We start from the raw sequence: 13,967 nt of genomic DNA on the forward strand, positions 1-13,967 counted from the left end.
GTCCCTAGGAAAATGTTGCTCTTTTGATTTTGAATGATTGCCCGTTGCATGGTGAATATTCCTCAGCAGTGCTGTTGTCCTCCCTATAAACGTATCCATTGCTTGGGTGAAAATGTCCTTCCAGACTTGAAGGATGGTCAACAACCATAGTCTCAAGTTCCTCCAGTCTCTTTCTGACCAGTAAGCCCAGTCATATTTTGAGTTTTCTTTCATATTTTCTCTCACTCTAACCGGCACCCTCTAATGCAGTCCCTGTCTCAGGGATTATCTAATTTTTCTGGTCTCACATTCATGGACACTGGTGTTCGCATGTTCCAAGATTCTGTTGGACTAATTGAGTCCAAGCCTCTTTAATTCTTATCATTCGTCTTTCTTCCACACATGGAGACACTAGTAGCTGCACTTTAGACAGCTGCTCACAGGCTTTCAATATCCCCAATACTACTTTCCCAAACAGCATGTAGAACATTGTTTTTGTGAACTATGTTATGTCAGTTGACAATGGTGTCTCCTGAGACTTTAGTCCTGAATCCCCATGCTCATATACTCATGCGCTAGATGTTGGATAAAATAATCATTTGCCTATTGAATGCTCTATCACATTCACAGTTGTGTTTTTAAAATAGATAATTGTACACAAATAACCTCTTTCACACTCATATACAAGTCCATGTCTCAATGTATATATATATGTACAGAATACTGTTGTTCCAAGGTATTTACTTCTGTCCCATTTGTCCCATGCATACCTCCCTGTGTCTCTGTTCACATAAAAAATAATACAGTGTCAAGAGGCAGGGGTAGAAAATGTTTTTGATGAAAAAGAGATACTGAAACTGCCTGAAAAAGAGTTTAGGAGAATGATATTTAGATGCCCTTCAAACACTTGACAGAAAGTTCAAGAAAAAAGTCAGAAAACCTTTACAGGCACAATCAAACAAAATATATAGTAGATTAGAGACAAAACAAACAAAACCAGAAGGTTAGCACTACGATATCATAAATGGATAATAAATTAAAAGGAGAAAGGAATAGATTTGAATCAGTGGAAGCCCCTGAATTAGTGAGCTTAAGGAGAAACTTTTAAGTACTAGTATGCTAGAAGAACAATCAAAAGATTTATGAAAAAATCCAAAGAATGCCTAAGAACAATTTACATTGATTGTAATTCTAGAACAGGAAGAGACGATAAAAAGCACAGTAAAAAAAAGTATCCAAGAGTTGTTGGAAGTAAACGTCCCTAAACATCATGAAAGACCACAGAAGATAAGCATACAAGAACATGAACAAACCTGAAACAGGATAAATGCCCTTCCAAAATCACCAACACATATCATTATCAAACTTTCTAAAAAGTAAAGATATGGAAAGAATCCTGAGAGAAGCTTGGGGAAAATGAAAAGTTACCTACAAAGGAGAACCAATAAGAATAAGCTTGGGTTTCTCAGCAGAAACCAAGCAGGCAAGAAGGTATTCAGATGACATACACAAAACTCTGAAGAAAAAGATTGCCAACCAAGAATCATATAACCAGCAAAACAGTTCCTCGAGTACTATGGCAGAATTAAGACATTTCCTCATATAAAGAAATTAAAGTATTTATAATGATCAGATCAACTTTTCAGAAAAATGCTCTAGGGTGTTCTTTGGACTCAGAACTAACAATGATTACCATTCATGATGACAACCACCTAGAACACAATTCAGATATAGAAATCATTAAAGTAAAATAAACCTACAAGACTGAAAATAGGGCACTAGAGAGATCAAATGTATAAGGAACTCAACTCCGAAGCAAAAAGAGAGAATAGTGTAACATCCAAATGGCAAGTAAGTCAATGTAGATTTCAAGATAAAACAGACAGTTTTCGGCAGGAAGAGTTTAATAAATTACAGGGTAACCTCAAAGCAAAATAATGCACCTTCACATAAAAATAAATACTAGAATGAAGCCAGAAAGATTTATTAAATATTAACACAACAGAAAAGAAAACCTATAATAAAAATTAACTCAACATAGAAAATCATGGAGAACAAAGAATCCAATAGCACCACAAAGTACCACAAAATAGCACTGATAATTACACTGAATGTAAATGGATTAAGTATACAGTCAAGAAGCATAAAGAACAGAATGGATAAGAAAATAGGATCCTTTAATATGCTGTCTACGAGAGACATATCTAAAAGAGGGGCTTGAAACTGACCTTGACAGTTCAAACCGACTTTACATTCCAGCGCATTAATCCACAGCACCACACCATGTGCTTCAACAAAAAGATGAAGACTACCTATATGCCCATCAACAGAAGAATGTTTAAACAAACATTGGTACATACACACAATGGCATACTACAAAATGTTGAAGATTAATGATGAATCTATGAAACACAACATGATTGAACCTGGAGGACATTATTCTGATTGAAATTAGTCAATCACAAAACGACAATATTGTAGAAAACAATCTATGATAGATTATAAAAGAAACAATCTATGATGATTATGGGGGAAGGGAACTCAATGAAGGCCATCTTTGAAAAAAATAGGGACAAATATAAGGGCTCTAATTCAGGGAATACACAGACTACCAAACATTTTGAAAACTACACAAACAAAAGCAGACAAACTAGATGATTGGGACATACAAAAAAATTAAAACTCATGTGCATCAAAAGACTTCCCCAGAAGAGTAAAAAGGGAACCCACAGAATGGGAAAAAATCTTTTGCAATGACCCATGAGACAAAGGACTAATTTCTAAAATATATAGTAAACTACAACATCTCTATAAGAAAATGACAAAAAACACAATTAAAAATTGGGCACAGGACATGGACAGACACTTCACCAAGGAGGAGAAACAGGCAGCCAACAAACATACAAAGAAATATTCACGATCACTAGCCATTGTTATTGTTAAAGTGCCATCAAGTCTGTTCCAACCCATAGCAACCCTATATAGGGTTTCTGAGGAGCTGCTGGTTAGCTTGAACCACCGAACTTGCCGTTCAAATGGCTTTGTAGTCTGGCGCATTAACCCACAGCGCCACACCAAGAGACTAACCTTTAGAGAGATGCAAATCAAAACAACAATGAGATATCATCTCACACCAACAATAACAGCAAAGATCTAAAAAGTAGAGGAGAATAAATGCTGGCGAGGATGTGGAGATACTAGGACGCTCCTGCATTGCTGGTGGGATTGCAAAATGGTCCAACCACTCTGAAAAGCAATATGGCACTTCCTCAGAAGTTTCTAAATAGAAATACTTTATGATCCAGCGATTCCTCTGCTTGGTATTTACCCACAAGAAATATGAGCCATAACACAAGTAGATATATGCACAACAATGTTCATAGCAGCACTATTTTCAATAGCAAAAAGATGGGGAGACAGTATCCTAAGTGCCCATAAATTGAAGAATGGATAAATAAACTATGGTACATATCCACAATGGAATAACAAGGAAGCGGCAAGCCACCGAATAACACGGATGAACCTTGAGGACATTATGCTGAGTGAAATTAGTCAGTAAAAGAGAAATACTGCATAGAACCACCATTGTGAAAAAATTATCATTTTTGACTCTGGATTAGATTTCCATAGGATTTTCAATGTGTCATGTTTCTAAAGTTGTTAACCATGCCTTTTTTTTTTATTCCCTTCTGGGTGGATTCGAACCTCCAAAAAATGAGTTAGCAATGGAATGGCACAATTCCAAACAGAAATAATAAAGACCAAAAAATGAGAAGTTAAAAAAATTTTTTTTAAATAAACTTTTTGACAATCGAAGAAATGGAAAATATTAAATTACAAGTATATATTTTTAATGTTAAATATAACCTTGGTGGTGGTGATGTTGCTGTGTTCTGACTCATAAGTACCCTGCATAGTGTTTAAAAGGCCCTAAGTCTTTACAGGATCAGAAAGCATCATCTTTCTACCATGCCATGGCTGACAGCTTCCAGCTGCTGACTTTGAGGTTAGCAGCCCAATTAGCAACCATTGCACTAACAGAACTCCTTAAATAGAACCTCAGGTCTATATTTTTAATATAACATTAATATTCTATATATTATCTTGAAATAATATTGTTAAATTCCAACTTTTCTTTTTAGAAATACACTTTTTGTAATTTATCATGAAGTCTATCTAATTATTTTAAATTCTTCATCATCTTATTGCCCTGTTTTAGTCTTTTTTCCTGAATCAATCTTGTAGGCTAAACCTATGTTTATCCTTCTTTCCATCAATTATTGCCATTTTCGTCCACAAAGTCCTACACATATCATCCAGAATGTTACTAAGCTACATCCCCTCACTACTGAACTGTGCGGCATAAAAAGGAATAAAACACTGTTCAATATTACTACATGGATGGAACTTGAAAACTATAATCTCTAAACCTTAGAAATTCAAAGTTCTAGGAAGTTTGTCAAGATTTGTGTTTTCCTCTTTATTGAAGATGATTCTTTTGTCACTGAAAACTATGTCTCATACTTTGCTTTTCAGGTAGAATATGAGCACATTGCCCGAGAATGTCGGCTTGGTAGCAAGGAGGGTCGTCCTTTTTCTGGGGTCACTGCTTGTCTGGACTTCTGTGCCCATCCCCACAGAGACATTCATAACATGAATAATGGAAGCACTGTGGTATGTACCTGGTGGGTGGCCTTCCATTCTGAAGGCTCCATCACTTTGCTCTTAGAGACTGTGGCCCTTGAATATGATTGACTATCAGAGTGACAGATCATATTTTATGTGCTATACAGCATAGGATACCTATTGGTTGGTTCTTGTTGTTGTTTTTGGTTCATGAAGACTTTGCAGTCTAGTACATTAACCTACAGCGTCACACCAGGACTCCTACCTATCAGTAGTATTTCGTTCGTTTTTTTTTTAATGTTTTATTGTGAATTATTTGATAGTTTACATGGGAAAACATTAGTTTTACATTCATCCTATCGTATATCATTTCATTGCCATGGTTACAATCCCCTCCAGGCATCATCAACCAACCAAAGGGTATGCACTAGAAGTATTCCCACCCCACTCCACCCCCTGGTCGTCAGCACACAGCCCCTCTCCCTCTCAGTATCTAAAGTCCCCAGCTGCTCCATCTCTCCACGTCATCATCTCTGCCTCCATCTCAGGCATCACTGCTTCTCTGGGAAGGGTCCCACTCTCAGTAGTATTTCTTAATTATAGTGTCCATGTACTCCATAAAGTTACAGAATCTTCATTAAATAAATATTTTGTGGTAAGGCTTAAATGATATATTTAATTGTGGCATGTTTGCCAGAAGATGTGAGTACATAATTATTTAGGACAACAGTTTTTCACTACGAATCTGGTGAAGCATGATGTTTAACAAGTTACGTAAGATTTTTCAGGGGTGGGGGTTTGCTTCAAGTAAAATGGAACACAAGAAAGTGTACTGAACCAATTTGATTGGCTTGCCTAAAAATTTACAACCTTCATTAAGACACAATTCCAAATATAATATAACCAGCTTGATCAAAAGTCAGCCTCCTTCCTTTGTGTGATCAATATAAATATATAAATGATTGATCAAGGAGATAAATATGAACCTTTAACGAGTGGAAAAGACTACACCCCATTAATGCTGATGGCATTCGTTGAGACCACTGTTATTTCACAATGTTGAACTTGAAGACATTTTTCTTGTTACATCCTAGCTAGGAGCTAATTCGTCATAATGACTTGACCAATACATTATTATATGTAAGCATACTGGGGAAAATAATCCAGATGAGGTTTAAAGCAAAACTAACTTAAGTTATGGCTCCTCTTCTCAGCGTTCTTTGGGCATACTGTTTTGGCTACTCAGATAACATGGATCTTACCCTAAAATTTACGATCCCTCCTAATTTTTTCATCCCTGAAATCCTGAATTTTTGACATTATACCACTGACTCTCCTTCCTGTCCATTGGCTTGCCCAGATTTCCTAGTTTTACTCCTCAGTGTCTAGTCTTATTTCCCTTCTCTGTTTCCCTATGAACATAAAGTTGCCATGTGGATAAATAAAATGACTCAAGCAAATTTACTGATTTAAGATTTTTAACAGTCCACACTTTAAAAAAGGTTTATTATTATCAGATTATTCTCCAGAGAGTTCAGTATGTCAGTTCTTCCTGATGAATATAGCTATAGAATATATGAATATGGACAACAACATGAATATGGCAACATTAAGAAAATGTCGTGATTATAAACAACTTTACCAACCTGTATCCTGAAGCTCTTATGAAACTCAAACCTTTTTGAAAATCATATCTGCCCATTTCACTTGTTCACATTCTTATAGCATGTTTGCTGTTATAAAAATTATATATATAATTATATATATATATATATATATATATATGTATATATATATATATAATTAATGAGAAATCAAGGATTCACTGAATATATTTGTATTCAATCTTTTAAAGAAATTATAATAAATATTAGTTTGTAGACTATTAGTATTAGGTATCTAAAGCCAGGTATTTTCAGCATACAGTTATATATTTTCATTACTCTACAATGAATATGGACTCCTGGTGTGTACTGTAGGGTCACCACTGGACTTCAAACCACAAGTTTGGCAGTTCAAACCCACTACCTCCTCCATGGAAACCCTATATAGTGTCGCAGTGAGTTGGCACCAACTCAACTGCCCTTATCAACTACAATAAATATACTTAGCTTTTAAAGTAATGAGAAGGGCTGAAAATAGGTTATCCTATTTCCAGTCCAAAATAAAAGGTGGGAAAACTGTTGATGTGGCTTCTCACTGGATTACAGCAAAAGGGAATGACAAAATTTATCAAAATAAAAAGGTTTATTAAATTTTTTAACTATCCGTATTAGAAAGTCTTGCCAGAACAAGAAATCTCTTTTGTGTCTCTTCCTTTACTACTCATATCTCTTAATTCATTTACTGAAAAAAATGAAAATCACTCAGACAAGGTCAGAAAAACATCTATATCTAAATCCTATTTAAAAGCAGAAATAAAGAAAAACCTACCCCAGCAATGTAGTGTTAGTTAAACAGGATGTGGTGCTGTTACATACCCCAAAATCCTGTCCTCTCAGTGTTGTTAATATTGCCATTGAGTGGTTTCCAACTTAGAGACTAGAACAGCTCCACAGGCCTTTTCTTCACAGTACCAAAGAGTGGGTTCACAGTTTTAACCTTCAGATCAGCAGGCAAATGAAAACCTTTTACCCCACTTAGGTCTCTTATTTTCATGAGAAAACTGTGAACAGTTCAATAGCCATTTCACTTATGCTGTGCAGTAATAATTGGGTGCAATAACAAGTTTCTATATGAAAAAGTACAAATAGAATTATCATATTCTTATAAAAGCAACTCACAATTACACTGCTTTATTTACAAACAACCGGGAAGTTATTAGAATTGTATTAGAGTTAAGTGGCTTGATATAGGGTAAATTTATCTAAAACTCTAATATACTAGCAGTGACCAGTTAAAAATTAAATTGAAATTCAAATCCACAATGTCAACAAGAAGAAGCTAGAAATAACATTTTCCATTTCCTGTTTTCTTCCTATCAGGTTTGTACTTTAACACGAGAAGATAACCGCTCATTGGGTGTTATTCCTCAAGATGAGCAGCTTCATGTGCTACCTCTTTATAAACTTTCAGACATAGATGAGTTTGGCTCAAGGGAAGGACTGGAAGCCAAAATCCAGTCTGGGGCTATCGAGGTCCTCACACCTCGCCGCAAAAAAAGAAAATGTTTTACTCTGCCTGTTCCTCGATCTGGGAAGAAGAGGGCTGCAATGATGACAGAGGTTCTTGCTCATAAGGTAAGAGCCGTGGACAAGAAACTCGCTCCTCGAATCAAGCGGAGAAATAACTCAACAACAAGCAGCAGTAAGACTTCATCACTGCCGCTTTTAGGTAAGACCTTAGGGAACCTCCTGCTAGTTTGCAGTGCAAAATTTTCAGTGGCAGAAGGGTTTCAGCTTTCCTTTACACCTTATTTTTCTTTTCATTATCTTTGCTTCTTATTTTGAGATGATGTGTTATTAAAAAAAAAACATTAATTGGTTAGCCCATTGTTACTGAACCTTTATTATAGCAATTTCTTTAGAGTTAAAACTTATATTCTTACATATGTATCTTAACTACAAGCTAACAATCTAATGACCCATCAGTATTTCTTGATATCTCTTCTATTTATTTCTTTTGAAGAAAATACAATCAAGTAAACATGTTCTTACTGTTTTGTTTTGTTTCACTGTGAATGCCTTGCCTATTTCTATTCTTTAATCACCACCTTAAGGATCAATTTAAGTAGTCTAGTCCACAGAAATTACCAAGCACCACTTTGTGTTGAACAAGTTTAGGTGTTGGAAATGTAGCAGGGAAAAGAAAAGAGGTAGAGTTGTCATATAAGGTCTCATTGGAAATAGCACATATAAGTAAAGTCCTGAAGGAAACTAGAGAATCAAGCATGGAAGTATTTGGAGAAACAACATTCCAATTGGAGGGAATTGCAAATGCAAAGCTCCAGAGGCAGGAGTTCATTTTGAATGTTTGAAGTGAACCAAGATGCCAGTGAGGCTCGAACAGAGATTGAAATGGAGAAAACAATATGAGAAAAGATCTGCGAGATGTCTGAGCAATACAAATAGGACTTTGTAAGTCATGATGAACACTTCTGTTTCTCACTGTGAATCAGGCAAGTTATTGGAGGTCTCAGAATCAGGCAAGTTATTGGAGGCTTGATACTATAGAATAAAGAGCATAGAAAAGCAGGAAGACCATCAAGTCCGTCCATTTTTATCCAAGAGAAAGATGATGGTACTTGGACCAGAGTGGTTAATGAGGGCGAGATAAATGATCTTTGATACATTTTGAAGGTAGAGTCTAGAGGCTTTGTTTAAATATGGCTTGTATGAGAAAATGAAGTGCCTAGGATTATTGGAAGAATATAGCAACTGCACGGCACCACCACCACCAATGTGGTGAAGGTCAAAGACTTGGATTGGAAAGGTACATGAGGGAAGATCAGTGACTAAGTTTTGGATATGTCAAGTTCTGGAGGCCTATTAAATATTCTGGTGGAGATACTAGGTAGGCATTTTACTAAAAGAATTATATTTTAGGAAGAAATCAGGCTGAGGATATAATTTTGGAGATGAACAGCATAAAAACTGTTTAAAGCCATGAAGCTGAAGGAGCTAGAAAATAAATCTAAGAACTGGTTTTGTCAATGACCAATTTGATAGAAGGAGGAACCAAGAAGAAAGATTGAGTACTAATAAGGTAGGCATGGATCTCAGTGAGGAAGGGTTTTGACTATGTCAAGTGAGAGACAAAGACAGAATTTACCATTAGATTTGAAGGTTATATGATTTCCTTTTTTTTTCTCTCCAAATTGTTTTAAAGGTCAGACAGAGCTAATTATATAATAGATACTTTCTCCCTTCATATGCTTATATTTCAGCTCTGAAAAGATATTCTTGTTTTCTCTTACCTTCACCCAGACCCAGAGATTATTTTGAAACTACTTACAGATATAACATTTCAATAAATTTATGAGTATGTGTCATAAGTGCTCTCAAGCCGTTTCCATCTCAAAGAAACCCTGTTGAGGATTTCTGAGAAGCATCTGGTGGGTTTGAACCACCAATCTTGTGGTTAGCAGTCCAGTGCTTATCCTGTAATGCCATATCAGGATTCTGAAATGTCATTTGTTGCTGTTCCAACTTAGAACATCCCAGTATAGGGATTCCAAGGAGTGGCTGGTTGCCTTGAACTGCCAACCTTTCAGTGCTTTTCCTACAATGCCACACCAGGATTCCCTTGAAATGTCAGTGGTGATGGTGTTGTGCCATCGAGTCAAATCTAACTCATGGTAACCAAAGCTGTAAATCTACATCACCAGAAAGCCTCATATTTCTCCCTAGAAGCAACTCTGGTAGATTTTGAATGACTGACTTTGTGGTTAACAGCCCAGCTTGTAATCTGCTATGCTACCAGGGCTCCTTTGAAATGTCATTGTTAGTGTCGAGTCACTTCTAACTCATATTGACCCTGTATTGAGTTTCCAAGGAGTGGGTTTGAACTGCTGATCTTGTGGACCCACAACACCACAAAGTCCCATCTGTTTTGGGTTGTTAGTTGATCGTTTATTTATTTATTTATTTATTTATTTATTGTGTGTGTGTGTGTGTGTGTGTGTGTGTGTGTGTGTGTGTGTATTATTATTGTCATTAAGTGCCATGTGCCAATGAGTCAGTTTTGACTCAAAGTGATCCTGTATCCTACAATGGATGATTGGTGGAGGTTGACATAATCTGGTGGTGTTATTGTTAAGTGTCCTTAGTTTGGTTAAGACTCATAGTGACACTTTGTAGGGTGGGTTTCCAAGAAACTGCTGGTGGGTTTGAACCTCTGACCTTTTAGTCAGCACTCTAGTGCTTATCCTCTAGCACCACATCAGGACTATACATATATAATCCTTATTAGTAACTTGATAATTTTGAAGATTTTTTTTTTTTTTTTAATTTCAAATCATTTTTAACATAGTTTTTATTTCAGTGCATTTTAGGTTTGTATGTATTTTCAAATGCTCAGATTTTCCCAACTTCATACTTGTGAGGAGTGGTTTGCTTTTTTAAGCTATGAGAAATGACAGTTCACTTATTTACATGCTTCAAAATAAGATTCAATAAAGAGAAATATTCAAGACGCCAAGCCTAGAGAATTATCAATCCTTGTTTGCAACTTCATTTTACTGACGTTAAATTTAACTTGTGGCTCATGGATCTTTTTCCTGCAGTTTTGGTGGTGCTGTAGCATAGTCAGTGGAGGGCTAACCACACGGCCAGAGTTTCAAGCCCACTAGCCTGCCCCATGGGAAGAAGATGAGGCATTCTGCTCTCGTGAATAATCTTCACCTTGGAAACCCTATACAGGATCTGAGTCAATGGCACTTCACAAGCACAACAATAACATATCTGTCTCTATAGTGTTTGTAAAGAATAGCATCCTTACATAGAACCATGAAACGTAAACTATTTTCAGATTGCTCCTTTAACTATCACAGCATAAACCATATTAGTATTCATATATACACTATATGGTCCATATCTCCCCTTCTTTTATGATCTTACCCTTAAGAACTTTGTGGTATAACCAACTCAGTAAAATACTCACTACACTTTTAATTCTTCCTCCCCATGGTTTGCAATTTCTTGACATTTGACCGCTATAATCATTGATACAGAACAGATCAGCTTCAGATAAAGTATACTGTCATATTATTATTTAAAAACAAAGGTGTTTTACCATTTCTCTTTCTTGGTACTAAAAGTTGTTATTATTGAACTTGCAAAAAAAATAAACAAAAATTTTTTTAAGAATTTCAAAACAGTAGAAATAGTCTCAAGAAAATGTTGAGAATTTGAGTTTTCTGCAGATTAGTCCACGCACAGTACCCACACCTGCAAGAATGTAATAATGATCTATCTCTCTACATAATGAAAGCAAGCAAACCTTCAAAGGTCACAAAGGGCTTCTTTTCAACTAAAAAGTTTTACGCACTTTCCCTTTAATTAGTAAGTCACTTTGTAAGTTAGGATGCTTTCTTTACCCAGAAACACTTGTAAACGATTGCTTATGTTTACTTCTTCTAAAATTAGATCATGCATTACCTCAAAAATATCTATGTCGCCTGCACAGTATTCCGACCTATCTTTGCCTTACGGTCTTCATAGCCGGTTAGGTTATGTCTAATATTTTTCTATTTTAATCAATAAACAGTGGTCCTGGGTGTACAATTAAGTATACTGGCTACTCATCACAGATCAGTGGTCTGAACACATCAGCAGCTCCACAGGAGAAAAACCTGGCGCTGTGATCTCATAAAGCTTACAGCCCATGGGGTATTTCTTATCTCTTCTATAGGGTTGCTACAAGTTAGAATCAACACAACAGCACACAACAACAGCCAGTGAGAATCCTTTGGGCTAAATCTTTGCACTACATTCATGATTATTTCCCAAGGACAGATAATTGGGAGTTAATAAGAATACCAAACTCACATAAACTATATACTCGTGTCTGTGTGTATTGTGTGTTTGACTTGAAATAAGTCGAACAAAACTGGCCAGTATGACCAACATCAATGTTTTGTAACATTATCCTTTGTACTTCTCCTTAAAAATACGCTTTAAAGACAATTACATGTAGCATTTTGTGTTTATCTTCACCTTTGGTGTCCTTTTCTCTGTTTAGGGTGTAAAACTGAGACCTTGCAACCTGAAATAAAAAGTGAAACTGAAACACATTTTATCTTCAAAGGTTCAGACAACACAAAAACCTACTCACTGATCTCATCCATTTCTCACCCAGTGAAAGAGGCCAACTTACCTCCAGGCTTCTCTTGGTCCCCTAAGAATACTTCAGCCACAACATCATTTAAGAATGACACAGCAGTCTCCTACAGGTTTTCAGAGAGAAGTAGCAATCCCCACTGCACAATGCCTTCTACCAGACTCGGTGGTGCTAATGCAGCTGCTGGGGAAAGCACTGGAATCGTACAGTCTGATGAATCGTCTCCTCTTCCTACCCTGTCGACTCCCATGACAGATTCCCTGGTTTATTCTGAGCCTCCCACTGGTCCAACTGAGCAGCTAACACCTAATCAGTCAAACCAGCAGCCCCCGTCCATCACATCTCCTCATGAACTTGCTCCCTCTGGTGTGGAAGAAGATGAGCAGCATTCGGAAGCAGAAGAGCCTCTGTCTGATGATCCCCTTTCAGATGACCCCCTGTTACATGCTGAGGAGAAATTGCCCCACATCGATGAATATTGGTCAGACAGTGAGCACATCTTCTTGGATGCCAATATTGGTGGGGTGGCTATAGCGCCGGCCCATGGCTCTGTTTTGATTGAGTGTGCCCGGCGAGAGCTTCACGCTACGACTCCTGTTGAGCATCCAAACCGGAATCATCCTACACGTCTCTCCCTTGTCTTCTACCAGCACAAAAACCTGAATAAGCCACAACACGGTTTTGAACTAAACAAGATTAAATTTGAGACTAAAGAGGCTAAAAATAAGAAAATTAAAGCTTCAGAGCAGAAAGATCAGGCAGCTAATGAAGGTCCTGAATTGTCTCCTGAAGTTAATGAATTGAACCAAATTCCTTCTCGTAAAGCATTAACATTAACCCATAATAATGTTGTCACCGTGTCCCCATATGCTCTCACACATGTCGCTGGGCCCTATAACCATTGGGTCTGAAAGCTTTTCTCCCCTTCTTAATGCCTTTGCTAGTGCAGTGTATTTTTTCAAGGTGCTGTTATAAGAAGTCATGTTGTCGTTTACTATATCTTCATCTCACCCATTTGAAGGCTGAGGTTAGAAAAAAATGGGGTGGAGATTTCTTAACTGTGACTATATTTTGACAATTGGTAGAAAATGCACATTTTAAGCAAAAATTAAAGTTTTATAGTTTTAAATACATAAAGAAATGTTTTGGCTAGGTGTTAACCTTGATAGAATCTCTCAGTTTGGTGCTTTAAATTTAGTCTGTTTACTATGAAACAAGAGTCATTTTTAGAGGATTTTAACCGGTTCATGTTCTATGATATAAAATCAAGATACACAGTGTTAACTCTACACAGCTCCTGGTGCTTAACCACATTGACACAGTTAAAAAAATAAGCTGAATTATTATTTCATGGTGCCATTGTTGTGACATCTTCCAATCATTGCTAGAAAATCGGCATATTCCTTTGAAATAAACCAATGAAATTTTTCTCTTAAAATATTTCTCCTGTATAAAATAATTCATTATTGTCAGTAATGGTTGGAGGCTGTTCATAAATTGTAAATATATATTTTAAAAGCACTTTCTATTTTTAAAAGTAACTTGAAATAGTATAGTATAAGAATCCTATTGTTTATTCTTTG

General features: G+C 36.4%; 1 protein-coding gene across 1 annotated transcript in view; it reads left to right on the top strand.

Moving 5' to 3' along the window:
• The window catches only part of TET1 (tet methylcytosine dioxygenase 1), a 97,397-nt gene extending 84,102 nt beyond the window's left edge, over nucleotides 1-13,295 (top strand). The window contains exons 9-11 of the mRNA XM_006835832.1: nucleotides 4,516-4,653; nucleotides 7,590-7,938; nucleotides 12,286-13,295. Coding sequence (XP_006835895.1) covers nucleotides 4,516-4,653; nucleotides 7,590-7,938; nucleotides 12,286-13,295 — 1,497 coding nt within the window. The remainder of the gene's footprint in view (nucleotides 1-4,515; nucleotides 4,654-7,589; nucleotides 7,939-12,285) is intronic.
• The last annotated feature ends 672 nt before the right edge of the window (nucleotides 13,296-13,967 follow it).

Source organism: Chrysochloris asiatica, unplaced genomic scaffold (genome assembly GCF_000296735.1).
Source record: "Chrysochloris asiatica unplaced genomic scaffold, ChrAsi1.0 scaffold00020, whole genome shotgun sequence".
Lineage (NCBI taxonomy): Eukaryota > Metazoa > Chordata > Mammalia > Afrosoricida > Chrysochloridae > Chrysochloris > Chrysochloris asiatica.